Raw genomic sequence first — 26,317 nt, forward strand, 5'->3', positions numbered from 1 at the left:
AAGGGAAGAAATAGACCTCAGCAAGGACTAGAACAGACATCTAGGACTCAGTGGAGGAAATACGAACCGAGATGGTGATGCAGATGAGAGGACAAAAGGAGAGGCAGAAAAGTCACCCCACAGGAGGCCTATGGAGGGAAGAAAGTTTGTGTAAAAAGAGCAGGTTCAAAGCTGGGTGGAGCCAACGAGCAAAATATTCTTACTCCAAATTCACCCATGTAATTCCTTACACATACCACTGTATATTTGTTACTTGGCTCAGCTATGAAGCAATTGAATGTTGACCTCCTTTTACGAGACAGGGAGGGTAAAGATAGTGTTCAAAATAGCCAGACATGCAATTAGCACCCACACCCCTAGACCATATTTCTCATTCTTTCAGCCTTATTCCTTAACGATGTTCTTAACCATATTTCACACTTAAAGTTCACCTTTTTAAATAGAAATTGATTTTCTGCTTCCACTATCCCAGAAAGCATTGCGTAGGAGCCAAAAAATCCAAGATGCTCGTCCCATCTATGCCATCAACTAGCCGTGAAGCCAAGAACGAGCAAGCCTAGTCTCGAGGCAAAACTATTCCACGGAATGGTTCCTTCCGGGTCTGCAATTCACAGATTCAGCAGAGATTTCACTGACCAGAGAACAGCAGAGAAATATTCAGTGCATCTCACAGCCTAAATTGCTGACTTTTCTTTTATACAACATTTGGACAAAACTGACAGTCACTGTTATTTCCCTCTATGCCATAAAAATGGAGCTCAAGCATGGGTGGAAAGAATTTATTTTATTGCTCTGCCTGGTCAATAAATATCATGTTGAATTTGCATGGCGGCTTTCTGATGATTTTCATGTCTCCCATAAAAGCATCACATCTCTCATAGGTACAGAATCAAAATCCCTGGGATTGCCTGGCAATGCCACTCTAGTAGATAGCGGGAAGAGAGAAGAGCTGCGCTGGGGAAAATGAGGACTTTCAGCCTCTCTCCAGGCAGGGAGAAGGCCCGAGAAGAAAAGAGGAAAAAGATCTGAGCTCTTCTGTGCTGGTGCCCACGAGGGCTTGCAATGAAACTTCAGAACAAAACAAAAGTAGAGCAAAGAGCAGCGCCCCCAAACCAGCCAGGTCTTAAATATCATGGCGGGACATTTATCTGAATGACTGAATGAGAAGTCGCTGTGGGCATTGACAGTTCAGGTTAAGTCGTTCAATGCAGAGCCTTGTTCAAGTCTGTAGCCTCTGAGCGTCACCTGGCGCGTGATAACTTGCCCTTGATTTAGGCTCGTCCTTTGAACAACTTAGAACTACGACAGATGAAGAGGCTCTCTCGGGCCGTGTCTCTGGCCGAGGACTGCCCTCTCGGGCGTGCAGCTCCCGCTGACGCTGTCCAGGCTTTGCCCAAGGGGAAGGTTGCAGCGCGGTCGCGGGGCGCGGGAGGAGGCTGGCGGTGATTGATGGGGACGGGACGAATGAATAAAAGTACTTGTCTGGGGACAGCGGAGACCCCGAGCAAGCTGTGGAAGCTACACTGTCTGGCATTCTCAGAGGGTTTCGTCAGAGCCAGACCTGCCTGCAGCTGAAGGGAGGCGTGCCCTGCTCCCAGAGCGGGCTGCCACCGAGCTGTGAGCCGAGCGCGCCTCTGCCCCAGCTCCGCGTCCCGGGAAGAAGGTCCCCGCTCGCCTCTCTGCACCTGGTGCGTCAGTTCCAAGAGGTAAACATTCTGACTGGCTGTTGAATGAAAATCATTGATGAAACTTGGCCTGGGGCTTCAGGTTGGCTTACTAGTTTGGGATTTCTTTAAAAAATAAAAATAAAACGTGTAGATACAACAAATTAAAATGAGGTTGGGGTAAAGGAGAGCGCGTGCGTGTGTGAAGGCACTTGGAGGGCACCGAAGCCTCCAAATTAATGCTGATACTCTCCTAATCGGATTGACTTGAGAAGTCTCTGAGAGTTTCCGAGTCCTCCCGCGCAGTCCTGGGCCCGCTGGGGGAACCGTAACGCAGCCCGCCGGGGACTAGAGGCTTCCACCCGCAGGGAGGAGACTTGGAAGTTAGACGCGAGGTGTCGGGGTGCCCTTGCAGAGTAAAATGCGGAGATCGACACTTGCCGGTGGCCGCTAGGTACCTTGATTCCGCAGTCCCCACCCGCCCTTAGCCAAAACACGTATTGTCTTCCCGTGCACCCAAGAGTTCAGAGCTTTGCCTCTGCAACCCATCCCTCTCTCCCTGACACACCCCTTCCAGAATGCCCCGCCCAGCTGTGAGTGATTTACCCCTCCGCGGGACTCTGGGGAAGGAAAACACAAGAGAGGAGATCGGGAAGGAGGCTCCACGGGCGCAGGAGGTTGACGCGCGCAGAAATTTCCCACTGGCGCGCGAACTTGAGTTACTTTTGCGCTCGGATAGCAGCGACGCGGTTGAGCTGTGCGCTAGCGTTTGCAGAGGTGTGGCTGCGCTGGCTGACCCAAGTCTCCTGTCTTCATTCCCCTGCTGGTCTCCAGGCTCCGAAACCTGCAGAGGGGCCACCGGACGCCCACAGGAGCTGGCAGCAGCATGCAGCCGCCGCCAAGCCAGTGCGGACGCGCCCTGGTGGCGCTGGTTCTTGCCTGCGGAGTGACCGGGGTCTGGGGAGAGGAGAGAGGATTCCCGCCCGCAGGAGCCACTCCGCCGCTTCTGGAATCCACGGAGATAATGACGCCACCCACTAAGACCTCCTGGCCCGGGAGTTCCAACAACAGCCTGCCGCGTTCGTTGGCACCCGAGGAGGTTCCTAAAGGAGGGAAGACCGCGGGAGTTCCCCCGCGCACCCTCCCTCCTCCCCCGTGTCAAAAACCCATCGAGATCAAGGAGACTTTCAAATACATCAACACGGTTGTGTCTTGCCTCGTGTTCGTGCTGGGCATCATCGGGAACTCCACACTGCTGAGAATCATCTACAAGAACAAGTGCATGCGGAACGGCCCCAATATCTTGATCGCCAGCCTGGCTCTGGGAGACCTGCTGCACATTGTCATTGACATCCCCATCAATGTCTACAAGGTAAAGTGCTCCTGCTAATGTCATGGTGGGCTTACAGAAGGGGGCCTGGCTGGACAGGGGGAAATGAAAGAGCCCTCAGAGGGAGCTTCCTCAAGAAGATCCACTCCCTCCTAAAAGCCAGTAATCATTGCAACCGGTTTCCATTCTGGTCTTCAGTAGCCCTTTGCTAAGCCTAGGACAAGTGTAGTCTCCAGACCAGCAGCATTAGTATCTCCTGGGAACTAGTTGGAAAATAAGATTTTTCTGGCTTCACCCCAGACCTATTGAATCAGAAATTCTGGAGTGGAGCATGGCAGTTTGTATTTTAATAAGCCCTCTATGTGATTATATGAACTGTAAAGTTTGAGAACTGCTAGTCCTGAAGGATTTAGTCCCTAAGTCCAGCGAACTGAGTACACCCTCTACTCAAAAGTATGTGGTCCAAGGACTGGCAGCATTGACATTACCTGAGAGTGTGTTAGGAATGCAAGTCTGCCCAGGACTTCCTAAATCAGAATCTGCAGCTTGAGATGCCCAGATGATTCACAGGCACACTAACTTTGGGAACCATTGTCTTGGAGGACCCTGAAATTAGGGGGGCTGGAGTAGGTTTTTAGGAAACAAATGGCCTGGAAGAAAGAGATCTAGTCTAGTGAGCAGGGAAAACACAACCACCTGCTGTGAGTGGCTGTAGCTGCTCTTTACTGAATGCCTAGAATGGGCCAAGCACTGGGTTGGATGTGTGACTTCCTTTACTCCTTCCAGCAACCCACAAGTGGATACTACGCCCACTGTACAGATGACCAATAGGATGGTCAAGGCCAATGAGTGAGAGGTAGAGCTGGGACTCAGGCCCAAATCTGTCAGGTTCTGAAGTGCAAGCTATATGATAGCACCCCGCTCGTTACTTTGTGGACAAGACCAAGGAGAATTCAAAGTCTGTAATGGTTTCAGTAGTTAACATTACTGTGTAATAACCACAGACATCAGAGTTAACAGGCACAAACAGCCAGGGCCTATTTCATTCCAGGTTTCTTTGGAACTCTGGATGCATCCAAACATCTCTGGGTCTCAGTTTCCTCAGCTCCTCAATAAGGCTGCTAGCGTGGACCTACTGGAATTTTGTGGTATTAAGAAAAGCCGCCTAAGTGAAACAGTTGGAACATTTAAAGGGCTATGCAAATATTTAAAACTCTACTTTGTCACCATCAGCAGCAATAGAAAGTCACACACAAAACACAACTAAAGTGTAAGGAAGTGGAAATGTGCTTTGTGGATTTGCCTGCAGCCAGCTCCAGCCTCTACAAGAGGAATAAATGAGATGTGGAATTGGGAAAGGTTACAGGGGATGTTTTGACCTTTTGGCAGGAGCCCTTACCATAAGGCATGCCTGTAAATTTCCCTTCATAAATCTCTGGAAATCCTGACCCAATAGCCATATTTTAAGAAAATTCCAGATGTCTCTGAGATTTGAAAATGAGATTTGGATTAGGATCCAGTTTTCCCTAGAAGGAAACACTACCAGGAATGGGGGCTAAATTGAAGAAATCCTGAAATCCTGGGTGGCAGCTGGTTCTGAAGAACTCTGAGGGTTTACTTGGAGAAGCAGGGGCTGAAAATGGGTCTCGTAAGTGCAGTCACAGCTCCATTAGGGACTGAAGGGAATATTTTCCTTCAGGAGTCCTGCAGACTAAGTCCTACCATTCTAATTTAGCAGAGGAATTTCAATTCAATTCTTCAAAACTGAATGGAGACATTTCTGGGGACAAGGTGTTGTGAGAAATTTAAAAATAAGTGAAACAAGATCTCTCCCAAAAGGAGGATTACAATCTAGTTTGCTAGGTTTGCATAGAATTTGGGGAAAGTTCTGTTTAGGGAAGTGTCAGGAAATCCCAAGCACCTAGCCCAGTTAGACACCTTCCTAAATCAGCCAGCAGCTGAAATGGAGTTGAAGAGTTTTTGTTTTCCTTTGGTATGTTGTCTCTAGGCCAGATGTAAATCAGCACTTCCAGGACCATCTTACTTTCTCTGACTGGTTAAATGTGTATTTTCAGTAAACCAGAGACTATCTCACTCCCTGGGGGCATGCCGGTTTCCGTTCATTTCAAACTCCTTTATTAATTCCCTAGGAAGTTACATCCTTTTCCCTGAAGCCATCTAGTCATAACAGACTGTGTTTTTGCTTCTGAAATAAACTAATGAGCCATTATAAATCTGACCATCTAGTGGTCTATATTAGCCATAAACAAATCCTTTCCATAGAATTAGATCTCCTTGCTAGATTTACCAACATTGAATCCTGCCTTGTGGCCTTTGATTTAACTTGGGGCATAATATAATAATAATGGCTGCCATTTATGATGCACTAGGCACTTGGTTTATTGCATTAAATCACTGCGGCAACCTCCGGAGGAGATATGCTACCATCCCTGTTTTAGATCTAGGGAAACTACATGTCTGGGAAGTGAAGAAGTAACTTGCCCAATGTCACACCATTAGAAAGTGATAAGACTAGGGCTTGAGCCCAGGCCATCTGGCCCTAGACCCTGCAGTCCTCCCTAACCCTCGGCACGGAGCAAACTCAGGCATAGCTTGTCCTCCAACCTTCAGTATTGTCAGGACCTCATTTGAGGGCATTGGTGGAATTATGTGACATATTACCACACATTAGTAATATGTGTGGATACTTGGTTAACATTTTCAGGAATTAATTTGCATCATCTGAGGATTTCTATTCCTTGAAATCCCCTTTAGATAGTCTGTATCATACAATATAAATAGTATCAATGAATGTTATTCTAAAGACTTTGCCAAAATGCCTAATCCAGACTTTATTAAAATACATTTATTCTCCTAAATAATTGTGGCACCATAGTAAGTTTTTTAAAAAATGCGTTTAGAATTTCAGAGTACCCAGGTATTATAATTCATTTAAAAAAATAATTTAAGTGAAATATGAAGGCTTTTTAAATGTATCCTAAAGTGAGAGACTTGAATCTCTAAACCAGTGATTCTGAGGTTTTTTTTGGAGGGGCGGGAGTAAGGTGTTACAATTCTCTTTGAGAATTCAATATACACAATTTCTGGGGGTTCATAGAATCCCCCAATCCTTCTGATGACACACTAAGGACCTAGAAGCCCAGAAATGTCCATGTGAATCTATTATGTTAACCTAGAGCTCAATAAATATAGAGCTCAGCAAAGTTGACAAATCACAAAATGTCATGCTCTTGCTGGAAGCCGCAATGCTGCAGAACAGGTGGGACTTCACATTAAGATGCTACCTAGACCCCCTCAAGGAGCAGGTAACTTTCAGGTAGAGTTAGACCACCCTCCAGGCATCCTGTGTCGGGGTGAATTTTTTATTGAAGGCCAGGGAGATGTCTGAGAACACTTAGCAAATTGAGGCTGCTGAAGAACTTCAAATTCTCATTCAAACATGCTGAAAATCATAAACCATGTTTACCCTCTCATCAGCACACACCAGGGCTGTGCCTACATGGCACAACACCGTCCAGGTGAAAAATGGAAAATTCAGTCATCCAAAGGGGCTATTTAAAGATATGGATGTATATACTATATGTATAAATACATAAACAAAAATATTAAATGATATAAGAATATATAAATACATAAATAGATAAGTATCATTTGACACGGATGCTGGCACATAGTAAGCAAACAATAAATGTTATTAGAATGTGTGTGTGTGTGTGTGTGTGTGTGTAGATAAGAATTCATGTTTTGAGTAGTCTTTGTTTTTTAGCTTTTGTTATTACAAATATGACTACAAAACTATTTATATACTGAAACCAAAAGTGAGTGTTTAAATATATGATGTCAGGGCAAATCAATCTCTCTCCTAATCACAAGCAAGTTTATTGTGTCCTTCCTGTATAAATTAAAATAAATGGAATGATCTAGACATTTGTTCTTATGAGAGCCTGGTATCTGACTACTAAGTTGTAGAAGAACAGATGTCAAAGCTGTGTAGAAAGCAATAGAGCTGGATATACTGGCAGATGCTAGGAAGGTTTTATGTTGTTGTTCGGTTAGTTGATTTGGCTTGTTTTGGTTTGGCAGTGATATGTAACAAGATTGGGTTGCAGGTTAGGGAAAAGTTAAAAATTCTTGAGCAAATAATGAGTTTTTAAATTTTTTCTGGATTTTACTTAATAACTTCAATCTCTTTGTGCTCCATTTACATGAATAATTGAGTTACTATAGTCAACTCTCAAATATAGCTTCCTTGATGTGTATGGACATTGAATTTAAAAACAAATCTGCTTGTGAACTGATAAGACAGGTATCCACATTAACTAGTTTGATAAGGATTCAAATGTAACCAGTTGTCCAGTGGTGGCAGAGAGCTAGAGATTAGGCTGGTGACCCACTGGAGTGCTTTTAGATGGTTTTGCTGTTAAGATCTTGTAGGTTATGAGAAGCAAAGAGGCTGCCTTCATAGTACTGAAAGGCCAAACTGCTGATCTTTAACATTTAACTAGTTAAGGTAGGGTACATATAGCATTAAAACGCTAGCATGTCAAAATGTGGAACTGCTCCACTGAACCCACAAATGAGTTCTGAATGAAGTGACCTTGGCAGGTAATCAGACATTCTCCCCTTGTGACACAATCAGGATTATCTCCTGAACAAATTCACCTTTCTCACTATCCTATCTTAGACTACTGCTTAGAAATTAACAAGTTTGTGTATAATTAACTAGTTTCGCAGTTAAGAGTTGATGGGAGACCATCAAGTTTAGCTCTTGAAGTTGCAATTTTCTGATGAGTGAACTGAAGTGTATATATGTACAGCAATACAAGAAGGTACCATTGGGAGAGAAGCCTGATTTCTTCAACTTTAATAACACCATTCTCATTTCCAGTCAAGTGTAACTGAGATACTTTAGCAATATTTAAAGGTTTTTTTTTTTTTTTTTTTTTTGCACTCTGTTGCCCGGGCTAGAGTGCCATGGCATCAGCTTAGCTCACAGCCACCTCAAACTCCTGGGCTCAGGCTATCCTTCTGCCTCAGCCTCCCAAGTAGCTGGGTCTACAGGCATGCACCACCATGCCCAGCTAATTTTTTCTACATATTTTTAGTTGGCCAATTAATTTCTATCTTTAGTAGAGACAAGGTCTTGCTCTTGCTCAGGCTGGTTTCAAACTCCTGACCTTGAGTGATCTGCCTGCCTGAACCTCCCAGAGTGCTAGGATTACAGGCATGAGCCACCACACCTGGCCTTATTTAAAGATATTTTACTATCAGAAGCATTTTGGACCAAAAATCAAACCTATACGCTTTTGAGATTGATTTATTTAAAGCAAAAAATAATAATAATTTGTTTAAGGAGCATCAACTAAGCACATGTAAAAGTATTAGCTTTTAAAAAGTATTACTAAAGAGTGAGACTATTAGATCCGAATGGTCTGGAATCAATCAGCAAATAAAACAAATACCCTGACACTCATCTACTGTCAATACCAGACAAATGCTTGTGGATAAATGATATTATGCATGAGACATAAGGGCAGTCAACTTTTTCTATTCATATTTTTACAAATGTCCAAATGAAAAAGAAGGGAAAAAAGCTTGATCCCTTCTGTATGTGGGTATTGGTCATAACCAAATAACAGGTTAATAGCAGAATTCAAATAACCCAGAAGCTCAAGACTTCATATTCTCAATTCACTGCTTCACATGTTGGCCATAGATTCCCATGACAAAATGGTGGGCAAATGCTTGGCCTTGGGCAATGAAAGTTCTCCTAGGTCAACTCTATGGTTCTTCTTGTGTTTGCCTTTGATCTACTGCTTGGTCACTTCAGAAATCCAAGCCTCTAAAAACAACCAAGGTAATGTTCTCTTTTAATATGGTAAGGTTTATCTATCAAAGGCTTTGCTATCTTTTTCTTTGCTCACTTAAAATGAGTTGTTCAACATGGAAGATATTTCCACAGTTGTACCAGAGGATAACATAGCCAAGACCCTGTCGTCTCAAGGCCAGGGAGCCATGTTCTTCATTTCACAAAGAAAACCATATAAGGTTATCTCTGTGTGGCTAATATGCTATAGTTGATTATTTTTAGAGAAACATGCCAAGTGCTAATAAATGATTAAGTGCTTTAAAGGGCGTTGACAGATAAAGCTTGAGTTGAAATAAGATTCAAGATGTAATTTATGATGTGAAACATTCTCGTTCAGGATTTTGCAAAGTTAAGAAGAGGTTTGGTTATGTTTGGGAGATAGCTGAGTGTGGTGTTATCAGTATACCTTAGCCAACAGCTTCTCTAATTTTGGACTTTTAAAAATTTCCAATGCTTTTATTTTAGAGAGTTATTTCTCTTTCCCTTTAGATACTTCGCTGAAAATATAAAGGAAAAAGAAACTGGGCAAAATGTGGTTATATAAGAGAGAGAGGGAGAAAGGCAGGGAGAAAGGGAGAGTGAGAGAGAGAGAGAGAGAATCATTCTTGAGTCAAAAATATATCCGCAAAGAAGCATTTCTCAAGTAATTATCCCTTCTCGAGGATCAAAACCACACTCAGGCCTCCTGACTTGTGTCTTCTTTCCACTCTCTCTTCTTCAGTTTCTTTGTAGTTTTCAGAAAGGAGGAAACCTATCCTCAGGATGTTGATGCTGTCTTCTTCCCCCTCACCTGGTGTTTTCAAACTATTTTCAAGGGCTTTCAGATTCCATAGTAACCAGACATTTTCTGATCATAGCTTGTCAGTGTCCCGTAAGATATTCCACGGATGGAATTAGATTTGAGAATGACATGAAATTATTCAATAAGGTTTATGGAATCCATTCAGTTTGAGAGTCTCCTTCTAAGCCAGGAGACCACCAGGTTCTCATTCTTAGTTGCTTCAGGTACCTTGCAATCTTAGAAGATCCAGTTCAAAAAAGTGGATCTAAATAGCCTAGTTTTGTGAATGGCGTTTGTTATTTCTCTTCATTGAATCTTTTCAAAATATGTAATGTATCAATAAAAATTTCAGAGCACGATGGATAAAGTTCAGACGATAGAAAAGCATCTTCATTGGCCTGTTACAGACTTAGAAATAAATTTTGTTGGATTATTGGTAGAAAAATATATTTGGGGTAAACTTCAATCTCTCCTAAGAAATATTTTCTAAAAATTGTTTTCTATCTCTCTGTTTCTGTTAGAGATTTTTGTTTCAATAACTTTAAATCACCATCATGAAGCCATTATTTCTATTTCAGCAAATCCTAGGAGTCCTTCCAGAGCAGGGAAACCCCCACTGTTTTGTGGGCATGTGTGAAACGGATTACCAGGGACAGGGCCTCTGCCCTGCACAACTCCAGGGGGCACTGCGCTGTGCACATCTAAAGGGCACCCCCGAGGGATAAGCTGACATTGTTTCTGACCCACGTATTTCTATCTCACATAGCCTAATCTTTAAGTGATTAAGTGCATTTTGATGGAAGCGGAGTGGAGCTTGTAATTTGTATTTGTCCCTGAGGACATGGGTACAATGTATGTCATGAAAAAAATTTCTGGCTGGGCGCGGTGGCTCACGCCTGTAATCCCAGCACTCTGGGAGGCCAAGGCAGGAGTATAGCTTGAGCTCAGGAGTTCTAGACCAGCTTGAGTAAAAGTGCGACCCTCTCTGCATTAAAAAAAAAAAAAAAAAAAAATAGAAAAATTAGGCGGGTGTCACAGTGCACACTTGTGATCCCAGCTACTTGAGAGTCTGAGGCAAGAGGATGGCTTGAGCTAAGGAGTTGGAGGTTGTAGTGAGCTATGATGATGTCTATGCACTCTAACTAGGGTGACAGAGTGAGACTCTGTCAAGAAAAGAAAAGAAAAGAAAAAAAGAAAAGAAAAGAAAAGAAAAGAAAAGAAAAGAAAAGAAAAGAAAAGAAAAGAAAAGAAAAGAAAAGATGTCTATGCACTTGATCAGCATATTGACTTCAAATTCAAAGCTAACTTCTAATTCTTTCTTTATGTATGCATACAAAAAGAAAGAGCATTTAGACAAGGAAATCCTTGAATTAAGGTGCCCTAACTTGTTAAAATGCTAGTTGAAACCCAGATAAACTCTTATCTGCTACAGGAAACAGAGATAAAAACAGAAGAGTACACCCTTTCCCCAAGTTGTGAAATGCAACCATTCCACTTCATCTCTCTTTTGACTCTTATGCTGAAAACATGTCTATGATGCCAGTCATTGGAAAGACGTGTTCACAGTTCATCAGGACACGGGACAGGCTGCAGTCTGGCAAAGTAACCCTGGTCATCTTTAATACCTTGCTCACCCACCCTCTAAAACGATCATCTCTTACAATGTCCCTTTGTGAACGGCATCCACCTTCACCAAATTGACAATCCTCCCAGCAACTGAAGTTCCTCATAGGATCTCATGATACAGTGAGAAACAGTAGGTTCTGTTTTATATCACTCATTTCCTTAACAAGTTTGAATAGGAGAGAGAAAATGGGAGAGGAATTTTTGTTTTTCACCTTTTCTGCCCTGCTTGGAAGGACAGAACTCCGACAAAAGTACACAACCGACCCTCAAGCCTCAATTCCAGAGTCGTTGGCTCTATGTGTCAAGAGGACCTGACCATCTGGAGTAGAAAACATAAAATGTAAAATACATAGCCATCTCAATTCTCTAAAGAATATATTTAGGCCGGGCGTGGTGGCTCATGCCTGTAATCCTAGCACTCTAGGACACCGAGGCGAGTGGATTGCTCGAGGTCAGGAGTTCGAAACCAACCTGAGCAAGAGTGAGACCCCCGTGTCTCTACTATAAATAGAAAGAAATTAATTGGCCAACTAATATATAGAATAAATGAGCTGGGCATGGTGGCACATGCCTGTAGCCCCAGCTACTCGGGAGGCTGAGGCAGCAGGATTGCTTGAGCCCAGGAGTTTGAGGTTGCTGTGAGCTAGGTTGACGCCTTGGCACTCACTGGACAACAAAGCGAGACTCTATCTCAAAAAAAGAAAAAAAAGAATATATTTAAATATGAGAACTGGAATCTCATGATAAATGTTTTTATCATAGACAATTTCTGCCTTATGATCAAATTTGTTTGTTCATTCATTCATTGTTGTTCAACAGCATTTAATGAGTAACCACTGTGTGCCAGGCACTGTGTGCAGCATTATAAATGCTGTAGAATATCCCGAAACAAATAAATAAAGCTTAGTGTATACTAGTAATTTAAAAACTAGAAAAAGAAAATGGTATGCATGATTAATGAGGCAAGTGAACATTTGCTTGTGCAAGATGGTTAACTTTGGCATTTCCTGATTTTATGGGGCTTGATTCCTTTTGGCATTAACAGGGGTGTGTATTAACAGGTTTTATTTTCCATTTAGTTTCTCACATTTGTGATTTTTAATTAAAAAAAAATAAAAAATGTAAACCCTTAGTTGGAGAGATTTTGTGCCCTTAACAAAAATCTATTTATTTCCTATTTATGCCATTTATCCTTTTAGAAATTTTTTGAAAATTATATACTATAAAAAATAATTTTATAATGTAATATAAAAATAATTTATTTGGATTCTCTGGCTTTTTTTCTTTCTCAAACAGCTGTTCCAACATAAAGTTGTGAAATCATGGCCATCCTTGAGTAGAAGCCTTATAATCAGTAGGGTTACATCATTTTTCAATCTGGTGTTTATTTATTTATTTGTGTTTATCATCCAAAAGAAATGTGCTAGGGAAGCAGTAAAAGCCTTAGGGGAAAATGGGTCAGCACAAACATAGGCTATCATTTTGTCAAATGAACACCATTGCCAGTAGGACCTAACACTAGCAAAAGCTATTCAGTTAGTTAAGACATCATGATGTGAAAACCAGTGTCAGTTATGAGAGTATTTGCCAATTGGCTCATAGTTGATAAATGTTAGGTAATGTATATTCAGACCTAATTTTAAACAGAACCTAAAATTTTAATTTATGTGGAACGGACATAGAGTCAATATTGAACTCTAACACCCTTGTTTTGCCATCGGAGAAACTTCTTTCATTACATGTTGGATTTGTCTTCAGTATTCAGACCTTGCCCTTAAGCTATCTAATTTAGTGGGGTAAAGTCCAAAGAAAAAACTAAAAATAGGGAATAAGGAATGTGTTATTGCTGAGTTTAAAGTTAAAAGTTGCTTCCTCTTACCATAAAGTGAATCAATGTCCTCTGCAGAGGGGAAAGCTATATTGTTGGCTGGACTTCAAATTATAGATGTTGGATATTGTTATTTTTGCCAAAGAATAGTGAAGAAATGAACTCCTAGGAATCATAAAAATCTATAAGAATATTCTCTCACCAAATGTCAAAGATAGCTTCTTGGTTGAGAGTGATTTTTTTTTTTTTTTTTTTTTTTTTTTTGCAAAATTTCACAGCTTTTCCCCACCCAGGACTTTTTTTGCATTAAACAAGAAGTTGTTGCCTTTGCATTTTAAATAAGCTGGAAGCACTCACTTGCCCAATGACTTTCTTGCTAGAGACCATTAGACGACAGAGATGGGCATTGGTGGGCACGCTTCTGTCCCAGGGCATCAGGCTTTGCTGTGTCTCCACAAAGCCTTCTGATCAGAGAGGCAGAGGTTGAGCTTTTTAGAGTAAGAGCATTTGCAGTCCTGCCAAAGTCATCCTTCTCACTACAGAATAATGGGAACAGTGCATACTCCTCACCCATCTTCTGTGGCCTCTCAGAACTAGTAGCATCCAGTTCTGAATTGAAAACGTGAAATACTGAAAGCTGATGCTCCCTTTTTCTCTGTAGTTCCTTTCCCTTTGGAAGGGTAGATTAGAAATCTGTATCTCCCAGTTATGACTAGGTTTCAGACTATCTCGCTGTTGAACTTGAAGAGGATTTTTACAATTTTCAGTTTGTGTTTCCCTGTCCTCTGTGATAGCTTGGGTCAGAGGTTGGGCTGCAGGCCTCCCAGCGGTATGAAGAGCAATAATCCAATTTCTAGGCTGAGCCAAAGAAAATAGTAACCTCAAAACAGGGCCTGGATTCAGTACAGGGCTCATTTTGTCGGCCAGACTTCTGTCCCTTCAGTGGCATGGACACTCATTCATCTTGATTCTTCTGATGGCTGTACCCACATGATACCAATGTTGACATATTTGGAAATAACTTGAAACAGAATAAAATATTCAAAAATATCCAAGTGTTTGGACATTATATGAGCAAAATAACTAGGTGGATTAGTCAGTGTTCTCCGTAGAAACAGAGCCAGTAGAATGCATGCATAGATTGATAGATAGATTTATTGTGAATAATTGGGTCATGAGATTATGGAGGTTGAGATCTGCCATCTGCAAGTTGGAAACTCAGGAAAGCCAGTGGGGTCATTGAGTCTAAATCCAAAGGCCTGGAAACAGAGGAGCGGATGGTGTCAATCCCAGTACCAGGGCCATAGAAGATGGAACGAGATGTCCCAGGCCAAGCAGGCAGGCAGGAAGCAAAAGGAGCAAATTCCTCCTGCCTCTACCTTCTGTTCTATTCAGGCCCTCAGCAAATGGGATGGTGCCCACCACTTGGGGAAGGCAGTCTGTGTTGCAGAGTTCATAGATTCAAATGCTAAGCTCATCCAGAAACATCCTCACAGACATACCCAGAAAAAATGTTTTATTGGGCACCCTGTGGCTAGTCACATTAACACATAAAGTGAACCATCACGCATCACTCTGCATCTAGATATTTTACCATTATTTGACACATGGCTATAGGTTTAAAAAGTTAATATTTGATTTAATCCTAATTATTTTTTTTGTAAGATCAGCTTCTTGGAAACACTCTCTGGTGGGTGTCATAGTAGTTACAAGTGTAGACTCTGGAGTCAGACCATCTGGGTTCAAATGTGGATGAGTTATTAATACTTATTTAAGTGAGCAACCAAGGACAAGTATATTAATTATCTAATGAAGAGTAACAAATCACCCTACAATTTAGTGGCTTAAAACAGTAAACATTTATTATCTCATACTATGTCTGTGGGTCAGGAATTTAGGGGTGTCTTAGGTGGGTGGTTTTGGCTCAGGGTCTCTCATGAGGGTGCACTCAGCATATTGGCTAGGGCTGCAGTCATCTTAAGGTTGGCCTAGGCTGGAGGATCCTCTCGTTCACAGACCTGGCAGATTAGTGTTTATTTTCAGGAGGCCTCAGTTCCTTGCCATATTGGCCTCTCCATAAAGGTGCTTAAGTGTCATCATGACATGACAGCTGGCCTCCTCCGGAATAAGTGACCCAAGAGAGAGTGAGGAGGAAGCCATCATGCCTCTTATGAACTATGCTGAACAACACACAGCATCCCTTTTGCCACATTCTATTCATTAAGAGCAAATCACTAAGTCCGGCATATCAGGTTTGGAAATCTCGTTCTGTGTTCTGAGTTCTTGGTGTGCTTTTGGCTGAGGAATGACCAGACACACCAAAGTAAGGCAAGCATGAGGTGATATTTATTGAGGGAGAGCAAGATAGGATTATAGAGCAAAAGCATGATACAGGTTTACAGAGAATGATACATCTGCCACAGAGGATGACTGGGCCCCTTGTCATAGCAACAGAGATCTCGGTTATGGTCTGGGTCTTGTTTTATAGTGCCCAGATAGGGACCTCTGGTGGTTCAGACTTCACCATACAACCACTTTGATGGAGAGTTGGGAGTTATGTGACCTGAGTCTTACTGCGCATGCAGATCTCCCATGAGCCTCTCTGAAAGCCCATTTGGGGTGGTGAACCGCATGGTAGATTTAAGCTAATGATGTGATAATTAGCCTTAGGTTGTCCTCAGTCACTTTCCAGACTCTATTGTACCTATGCCGCTTGTCCCATAGGCTAGAGAGTCCTCTGCATTCTTTTGCAGGTGGCACAGTAAATTCCGATCAGTAGATTAGTAAGGCCTTCCCTCCTCCCCCAAGTATGGCAGTGACTCAGGACAGGATCAACGTGCGGCAGCACCAAAATAGGGGCCTGGGGCCCACCTTGTCCTTCTTCCCAGGTGGGGCAATTGCTTGAGGCAGCACCAAGGCAAGGCTCAAACTTTGATCCCTGGGAGACCCAGAATCCCTCACTATCTACCTAACAAACTCACATTCAAGGGGAGAGAAATTAGGCTTCACCTTTTGAAAGGAGAAGTCATCAATATCAGAATATTGTCTGAATAATTAATAACAAGCTCAGTCTAGCAGAATCTTTGTAACTGGTTGGAAACTTCATATTCTCATGTTTCCAAGGGCAACTGGCATTTCTCTTAAAGCAACTTGAGTTCAAAGCCGGTTCAAATCTGCGGTGCCCTGAGTCTCCCGCACCTCAGTAGATGGCTTCACCATTCGCATGGTAAACCGCTGTGATGCTCCTGCTTCCTCATATCTTATGTCCCACCCACCAGCAAGTCCTGCTAGCTAGCTCTACCTTCAAAATATATATGGCCTATCACCCAATTCTCTCAGCCCCAGGGCAGCACAGCGCTCCCTTTTCTGACCCCACGTTCTATTCCGCACTGAGTAGCAAGAGTGACCTTTTTAAAAACATAAGAAAGATCATGCCATTTCCTTGCTCAAAACCTTGCAATGAATTCCCTCATAAAAAGCATCCAAACTCTTCTCTCTGCACCTCCATCTCCTATGCTCTTGGCCTGGGTCACTCCTCTCCAGCGTTAATAGCCTTCTTGCTCCAGCACCAGACTTGTTTTGACCTCAGGGCACTTGCATTTTCTCTTGCCTCTGCCTGGAACACTCTTTGCTTGGTTTCCTCTCTTATTTCAGTCCAACCCCTACTCAAATGTTGTCTCTTGAGCGAGTCCTTGCTGAGAATCTTGGCAAGGAAGCATCAGAAATCCCACTCTCACTCTATCAATATGACAACCTCCCTGTGACACCATATTTAGTGTTTGTGTATTTTTTTGTATCTGCCTCCCTCACTAGAATGTAAACTCCATGAGACCAGAGAATTTGCTTTGTTCTCTAATATGTACCCTATACTCAGGATGGTGCCTGGCACCTAGTGAATATTCAATAAATATTTGTCTAATGAATGAATGAACAAGAAGTGTCATAAGTGCTTTGATTAATCCAAAAGTCAGAATATGAAGGCTGGTCTGGTTCACAGGTATATTTTGTTAATACGGTGTTATCTGAGAGTATTTCTTTAAAAAAAAATCAATTAGTTGACAGATTTTATAAACTATGAGATTTTGCATATAAATTCCAATTTCTGTCTTCTTTTGAAAAATCAAGAGATTTTTGTATTTGGGGTCCCTTAGCAAAAATTGATTTTTATCAGCAGCTGTCCCATTCAGAAAGGGTTTACCCCAGACTCCACTACTCCCTGTTGTCTTCCTGACACCAGTGACTTTCTGAAATCTTGCTCCCTCCACTGCTCTGTGTTACCTGCCTGGCCCTATAGGCTTTCAGGACCCTACATTAGGCATACATATGGCAAGTCTGCCAACATTTTTCCTGATTTGTGTAATTTTTGCCATCTAATTTAGAAATGAAATTGGTCCAGTGTTGAATCTCCAAGTCATGTTCATAATAAGAGACACATTTTAGCCTTTTGGTGTCATTCTAGATACAGAACAGTCAACACAGCTTGACAAACTCAGTAGAGTCTTCACTGCTACAGAAAGGACAGAAAGATCCAATTGTATTTCAAAATATTTTTCACTTTTGGAAGGATTTTTTTAGACATTTTTTAAAACCCATAGATTTGAAATATTTTTCTTTATTTTCAAAAACTCATGAACATTTGATCCAGATGTTTACCTAAAGTGATTCATTTACCAGTGCAGGACGCACCCAGTTGTTCTAAAAAAGAAAATAACCACATTTAACAATAGAGATGGTTATCCAGTCTGCAGTCAGATAAAGAGAAATATGTATGTAAATAAAATAGCAAGAACGAAGTCTTTTGCTCCCTGGATAGCCAGTGCCTATTATATTTTAGAGGCTGTGGGTCAAGTACTATTATTATTAAGCATCTGTTATGTGTCCAGGCACTGTTCTGGGCAGTTGTGGAGCTCATATGCCATCTTATACTCTATGAAGCCACACAGAAAAAAGTAAACAAACAAATAAGTAAATGTTATAATATATGCAATAGGAGTTCACAAGTGCTATTGATAAAAAGTAAATAGTAAGGGAGTTAGAAATGCCTGGCCAGTCACTGTGTTTAATAATGTGATCAGGGTAGGTCATGTTGAATAGATGAGATTTTAGCAAGACCTTCAGGAGGTAAGGAAGTTAACTCAGTGAACCTGTGGGGAAAGAGCCTTCCAAGAATGAAAAAACAAGCCCCACATGTACTCGCCAGCAAATTGGTATTAACTGATCAACACCTAAGTAGACATACATAGGTGGGAGGATGGAGGAGGTCATGGGTGTATACATACATAATGAGTGCGATGCACACCATCTGGGGGATGGACACGCTTGAAGCTCTGACTCAAGGGTTGGGGGCAAGGAAAATATACAAAACCTTAACATTTGTACCCCCATAATATGCTGAAATAAAAAAAAAAAAAAGAGCCTTCCAAGATAATGAAAGACCTAGACCAAAAGCCCTAAAGCAGGAATGTGCCTGATGTGTTCAAGGAACAGGGTGGCTACTACCGCTGAATTACTGTTCAGTTAAGGACAATGACCACAGTAAAGAACAAGTATATAAATGCACACACTGTTTTCTCAGAGCACTACCTCATAGGGGTAGTCTGATCTCCTCAGCTAAGGAATATTTATTATCCAATTTTAATTAACCTATATTTTGATTTGCTCATGACCTGAGCATTTGCGACTCTATGACAATATACAGGTTCAGTCTTCTAAGAGGAACTTACTAATGAACCCCAGTTGGCCCCACAGAGGAGACGCTAACTCTAAGCTACTGTATATGCATGATGAATTCTTATAAGCTGACTGCATTTTCATTACTCAAAACATGCTCTCCTGTTTCGTGTATTGGACACTGATGCTTTGCAAAGAAGTAGTACATGAGGAAAAGAATAAGAACTGGAATATATCTTATTCTGCATGTCAGTTACTCTCCGCTAAGTAATGCAATTCAAAGAGCATCTTGTGAAAACCCCCCTGACAGAGCTTCCTATCTCCCCAATGCAGCTGCTCGCTGAGGACTGGCCATTTGGAGCTGAGATGTGTAAGCTGGTGCCTTTCATACAGAAGGCCTCCGTGGGCATCACCGTGCTGAGTCTGTGTGCTCTAAGTATTGACAGGTAGGAGCTTATATCTAAGCCAGGTATATTCTGAAAGCTATACTACTGATTGCCATGTTACTTAGAAAATACATTGTGTAATTCACTAAAACCAAGCTATGCCAACTTAAAAAAACAATCCTATTTTCATCTTCAGATATCGAGCCGTTGCTTCTTGGAGTCGAATTAAAGGAATTGGGGTTCCAAAATGGACAGCAGTAGAAATTGTTTTAATTTGGGTGGTCTCTGTGGTTCTAGCTGTCCCCGAAGCCATAGGTTTTGATCTGCTTACGACTAACTACAAAGGAAGTAATCTGCGAATCTGTTTGCTTCATCCCACTCAGAAGACAGCCTTTATGCAGGTAAATTTTACTTTTTCTTTTTCACTTCTGTTTTTGCATAATAAATACTTAGCTATCTTCCCCCTGTTCCCACTACTTGCGAAGCTATTGATTTATGACTGTCCTTGGCATAAACTAAAAGTATAGGTCCCAGGACTGTGGGGTTAACAGTGACCAATGACCCAAGCTGTAAGAAACTAGGTCACTACTTCTCCATGAACCCCCTGGATCTCAGGAACATACATGAAAGAACTGCTGTGAATTTATAGCTTTTCTACCCAAAGCCCCGTAAGGCCTGACAACTTCTACATATTCTGTGTAAGACACTACAGCAACCATCAGGACTGGATGGTTCAGGGAGTGTTCAAATAGAAGTCACCCTGATATAGGTGGATTCCAAATGACAGGCCCGCCTCTCTGTGTCTTTGATGATAAAGAGAAACCTGTCATTGCAAAGAAGTCTTCATCTTGGGCCATTTATTAAAGAACATTTGATCAGGAACTAGGAAAAGAATGGTGATAGTGGTATCCAGAAGATAGATCCTAAGTATGAAAAGCTCTCCCCAACATAATGGGTTAAGAGAGGTTAATGCAAAAGGGTGGGCTCTATCACCAAGGATTATTTTCCATTATAGATAGATAGATAGATAGATATATAACTACATAAAACTTCATGAATTGTGTATTCCGTAATAAGTAAAATAATAAAGGACATGAATGTGAAGTTGAGAATGAGATTGCTGTTTCTTATTAGTAAAAAGGAAAAAAAAAAAGTGCTGCATAGGTTACATAAATTCTTCTCCAATACAGACATATCTGGAGCAAAAAAAAAAAAAAAAAGGATAACAGAGCAGAAAAAGAATGAGAGAAAATGCATAAGTCATAAACAGCTTTGCCTTTTTAATTAAGAGGTTAGATTTATATAATACATTGCTGAGTTAAATGGCTAACCTAGCTAGACCTTTCCATGTCTGTTTTTTCCATTAAATAAACTTGCTAAAAACTGAAAACTTCAACACTAGGATATCTTTACATACTCAGATGTCATATTTCACACAAAGAATACACTATAATAACCTTTTTATGTGAAGACAAAACATTAATTACCAAATATTTCCCATTTTGCCCAACTGCTTAAATGTTTGTGCATAATTATAGTGCACTGCCTTAGAGAATTGAAATACTTTTTGGGAAAAGTTTCTTTCATTGAATACAAGTATTTAATTATTTGTTCAGTAGATGCGACCTGAAAGATTCTATATGGTATTTATAAAATGGACCTACTTTAGAAGATAATTGTTCCTTAATCAATATTTTTTAAGTTTAACATTTGATATATAAGATTTTCTTAAACATGAATATTAATCATAAAAATTCCCTCTTCCCCATAGTTTTACAAGACAGCTAAAGATTGGTGGCTATTTAGTTTCTATTTCTGCTTGCCTCTGGCCATCACTGCATTGTTTTATACCCTGATGACCTGCGAAATGTTGAGAAAGAAAAGTGGCATGCAAATTGCTTTAAACGATCACTTAAAGCAGGTAAGATAATGCAAATATTTGATGACTCATCTTTATAATTACAATTATGAATGTGAAAATTATTATGATGAAAATAAACTAAAGTTACTGTATACCAGCACCTATTTACTTTTTCTTGTCTCTGATAGTTTTGAATATATAAAGAATATTTTTATATTACCTATTTAGAGATGTTCTATGTAATCGAAAGGATCTGGAGAGCACCATTACTTTTTAAAGATGAACCTCTAGTCATTCTAGTTCTAATTCACCTGAACTAGTCAATTTAAAGCCCAGGGTCCTGAGTTTTTAAAAATGTCACTGACTTTTTGTAAACGCTATTAAATATTATGTTTTGGCAGAGAGGATGAGTAGAACGAGCCATCTTTTAAGGGTCTGCCTATGGTTTTATTTCAGAGACGGGAAGTGGCCAAAACCGTATTTTGCCTGGTCCTTGTCTTCGCCCTCTGTTGGCTTCCCCTTCACCTCAGCAGGATTTTGAAGCTCACACTTTATGATCAGTATGATCCCAATAGATGCGAACTTTTGAGGTAAGAAAGGCAAAATAGAAATCATTTGCAAACGGATGCCATTCAGAATTGTTTCTGTGGATCTCATTTACAGGCAGAAAGAGAGTACCATTTTTCTAACCCTTAGGGAGCTATTAAGACTCTCAGTTTTTCCCTTCAGTCCTATTTTAAAGGGGAGGGAGTTGCAGAGAACACTGGGAACAGAGAGCCAGAGTCGTCAAAATGACTAGTGGCAGCACTCAAACTCCCAGATCTGATTCTCCTTTGCGTTTTGTAAATTCCTCCTTTTCATCCAGCCTCGGCACTTGTAAATGAGATTTTATTTTAAAAAGGAGAGATGCACCTGGGAAGGGAGCAAGGGGGAAGGCAGTGGAGAAGACAGAGACAGAGAATGAGAGAGACAGAGACAATGGAGATAAGATCACTATTAGCAAAGACCAGGGATACATTTAAAACCGTTACATGTGGGTAATCTTTTTCTACACAAAAGCACAAAAGTCTGCAATGAATACATGCTCAGATCAGCATATTTTTCACAGACACATTTGGCTTTTCTTTTATTTCTTTTTTGCAGCTTTTTGTTGGTATTGGACTACATTGGCATCAACATGGCCTCCCTGAATTCCTGCATTAATCCAATCGCTCTGTATTTGGTGAGCAAAAGATTCAAAAACTGCTTTAAGGTAAGAGAATATTCCAAAATTTAAAAAAACTGCAATATGGTTTCAAATATAACCCTTCAAAACTATTACTATATATATCTAGAGATCTAGTAAATTTTTTTATAGTTTTTCCTTCTATTACAACATGGATAATTTTTTTAAGATATGACATTTGCTTATAAATCACTATAGTCAATGTTTGCCTATAAATTTTTAGTCAGCCACTCCCTACTGACTCAGCCAATCCGTTATACTCATGGAATTGCCCTGAAAGTTAATGAAAATGACATGCATTGATGTCTGGCAAATGTCACATAATAAAATAAGAACTAAACATGAATTAAATGCACTATTCCCTTGTTTTTTGTTAGATTTTGAATTACTTGGACAAATTTTAATTGTAACTAAGTTATTCCCTTTTTCACATGGACTACGAGAATATCAAGTCAAACACAGAATATAATTTAGGTTTTACATCTTTCTACCTACTTTGTATAGCATAGATGTAGTGCTTGATGTGGAATATGTATAATTATTCCTCATTTGGCTATTTGCATTTTGCCATCTACCTATTCATTCATTTCTTCAACAATCTCACATGAAATAAAATATCCCCTCCTTTATAATAAAATGCCCCATTTGTCCCTAGTATTTCACTATTAGAAAGCCAAGAACTTAGCTTCCTTGTAAACACTAAGACAGTTTATAAAACTTTTTGCCCACTTATAACTCAAATTTTAGAGCTGGAAGAAAATTTTCATCAAGATCAACACCTTCATGTTATAGAATAGAAAATAGTGGACCTTTCATTTTCTTAAACATATAGTTTCATGGAAAACAAACAGAATGAACAAAAGAGTTTTTTTTAAATCCAAGGAAAAAATTGGGTGAATAAAGCTGAGATGCTTTTGTATACTTTGTAATCTTTCTGTGAAACAATATTGCAAAGACACATGAGAATAACATGTGGCTGAAAAAAAATAGCAAAGTAATATTAAACTCATTGATACAGAAAGATGTTTATAACACTGTCAAAAGAGAAAAAGCAGGTTGTGGAGTATACATATATATATATATGTATATGTGTGTGTGTGTATTACAATCTCATTAAAATAAATTATACTGACATTCACAAACACACACACATACACAGTCATGTATGGGATAAAATTTCTATTTGCATGGGTGAAACAGTCTTGAATTATATATTTATCAAATATTAAGAGTATTAAGTAATCAACAGTAAATACCAAGAATTAAGAGGGGCTTTCTCATAGTGAGGAATTTCAATTATATAGTTGTTTTATTCATTTTTTTTAGTTAAAAAATTAAGCTACTAATGTAATTATATCTTTTTAAGGAGAAAAATAAAAGAGCATGGAAATAAAGGGCTCAAGAACTCTCTCCAATGCAGAGAAAGTCAGAACCCTAGGGAGTAGGAAGAGTTATGAAATGTGATTGATGTAAACATATAATGAGTTACTTTGTTTTGTGCAGTCATGCTTATGCTGCTGGTGCCAGTCATTTGAAGAAAAACAGTCCTTGGAGGAAAAGCAGTCATGCTTAAAGTTCAAAGCTAATGATCACGGATATGACAACTTCCGTTCCAGTAATAAATACAGCTCATCCTGAAAGAAGGAATATTCACTCAATTTCATTTTCTTTATTTTGGACAGAAGTCATTAAAACAAAATGAAAAATTTTCTAAAACAAACAAGAAACTGTAACATTGCACAAAGTAATGTAAAAATGTAAAAGTAATTATTTTAACACTCATAGTTACAACATTTTATGAGCTGTTTACAGCATGAGAAGAAAAGCAGTGGGAATTCAGAAAGCCTCATTGTGAAAGCACTTAATTTTTAAAGTTAGCACTTCAAAGCAGCTCTTAATAACTTCCAGTATATTTGTACACCACTTAGGTTTAAAATTGAGCTCACTCAGAAATCAATGTGAATCTGATACAGAGGAAGAAATTGTCACTGCAAAACAGAATTTTTAAGTGAAGTTGAAATTACTCAATTTGAAATTTTAAGAATCTTCTAAAACAACTTTTTAATTAATAAGGGCACACCATTGATGGAACCATAATTGGATACAAACTGTGAAAACAGTTTAGCTGGCATATATTTTTGGACATTAGAAACATTTAAGTGATCAAGAGGATGTATCGGAAGAGAGATCAAGGGTAAGGTATTGAAAATCATCACATTCTTTATATTCAGATAAGATCAAATGTCACCAAGAGAAATAGAAGGTTCGAAATGCTATCCCAAAAGACTTCTTTGAAATCTTCTACTCACATATTCTGCAAAGAAAATACTACCTGCAATTGTTTCAAGATGATTAAAATGTTCTTTATTTTTTTCACTCTTATAGTTTAAACTCTGTTTAGTTTTTTCATCTGTAAATACTCTGCTGCATACACTACATGTAGATGATTAAACGAAGGGCAGGCCCCGGTGTTCATAGCTTTATGGTGGAGAGATGCCAGTGACCACGTAATGAACAGAATGTGAATTGCCTGGTGCAGTGTCCACATGGCAAAAGAGCAGGCAGCATCCTCTCTCACCCGTGCTGTAGTTAAAGTGGTCTCTACCGTATGTATAATTTTATAGTTAAAATTCTATTTTTTAAAGACATCGCACAAATTAGTCAAGTTAACAGCTACTTGTAAAGCGTATTACTAATTTTTATATTATTTTTGTAAATAACCAATAGAAAAGTATTCTCGACATGGTGCTTTTCTATCATTTAGAGGCAAAACTGCTTTTTGAGACTGTTAAGAACCTCTTAACTTTGTGCATTCTTGCTGAAGTTTTTAATCTCCTTAGCAAAGTACCTTAGGTGAACTGGGGATGAGATGTGTGTGAAAGTACGTACAAGAGAAAATGGAAGAGAGAGGAAATGAGGTGGGGTGGGAGGAAACCCATGGGGCCAGATTCCCATTCTTAGCCTGACGTTCGTCATTGCCCCGTCACATCAATGAAAACGGTCCTGATTCTGTTCCAGCAAAACACAGTGCAATGTTCTCAGAGTGACTTTAGAAATAAATTGAGCCCAAGAGCTTTAACTCTGTCTTAAAATATAACAGAACTTCTACTTTTTTTTTTTTCTTTTTGTAAGCCAAGTCACATGTTGGAAATAAGCTAGCAGTGTCGTTTTCTGCCAACATCTAATGTCATGATACAGTAAACCAAAACCCAACAATGTGGCCACAAGGAAAGCACAATAATTAAGTCACATGCCTCGGGGATTCTATTTATAATACAAATCACCCACAAACTTGTTTGCTAATTTCTTACTGATCACTTTTTCAGATGCCTGTCACCATAGAAGACATCTCAGACTTTCAATTTTAAATTAACTTTGGGTCACTAATATGTTCATGGTTTGGTAATACACTTTTTATTTCTATTTAAATTTTAGATCCATTTTATTACCATGTACTAAGTTTTTACATCCTAATACTTATTCCTTCTCCATATCAGTATCATGGTCTGAAATCATCTTGCCAAATTTTGGTACAGTGCACAAAGAGTATACATGCACTATTTATAATACAATTTCATTCTGGAGCTTTTTAAAAAAAATATTTGATTCAAAATTTTAATATACTGAGAAAGGTTGATAAGAAACAATCATGATTATTTTACATAATAAAACCAAGATAGGAAAAGGTGCTACTGTTAAGGCAGATTTCCTGGTATTAAGAACTATTTAATAAAGCAACAGAGAAAAAGAGTGTTAACATGTATATTACAGCTCAAAAGATTTATAAGTGATTTTAACATATTTTATCCTTTATTAACCACAGCTAATATGAGTGTATGTTCAGACATCTTTTAGTATTGACAGCTTACATACGGGCCAAAGGAATATAGTTTATAGCAAAACATAAGTATGCTGTAGCTAACTTTATGAAATTGTAATATAACTGTGTAAAATAATTATATATTTTGTTTTTCTGTGGTCACTTAAAGTGGCCATAGTTGTTGATTCCTTATTATAAACAGAACCAATAAAAATTTAAATTGTTTTAAAAAAAAA

The 26,317-nt window shown here is 39.6% G+C and overlaps 1 protein-coding gene across 2 annotated transcripts; it reads left to right on the forward strand.

Annotated features, from left to right (window-relative positions):
• The first annotated feature begins 1,585 nt into the window (after positions 1 to 1,585).
• EDNRB (endothelin receptor type B) lies at positions 1,586 to 26,317 on the forward strand. 2 transcript variants are annotated; one of them, XM_012785741.3, is made up of 8 exons: positions 1,586 to 1,706; positions 2,499 to 3,036; positions 19,123 to 19,235; positions 19,372 to 19,576; positions 20,947 to 21,096; positions 21,493 to 21,626; positions 22,180 to 22,288; positions 23,765 to 26,317. In XM_012785741.3, exons 2-8 carry the CDS (start codon positions 2,551 to 2,553, stop codon positions 23,897 to 23,899), a joined length of 1,332 nt encoding a protein of 443 aa, XP_012641195.1. In that variant the 5' UTR covers positions 1,586 to 1,706; positions 2,499 to 2,550; the 3' UTR covers positions 23,900 to 26,317. The 2 variants fall into 2 exon arrangements, with proteins under 2 accessions (XP_012641195.1, XP_075865465.1); XM_076009350.1 differs by lacking the exon at positions 1,586 to 1,706 and adding an exon at positions 2,292 to 2,341.

Source organism: Microcebus murinus, chromosome 13 (assembly GCF_040939455.1).
Source record: "Microcebus murinus isolate Inina chromosome 13, M.murinus_Inina_mat1.0, whole genome shotgun sequence".
Lineage (NCBI taxonomy): Eukaryota > Metazoa > Chordata > Mammalia > Primates > Cheirogaleidae > Microcebus > Microcebus murinus.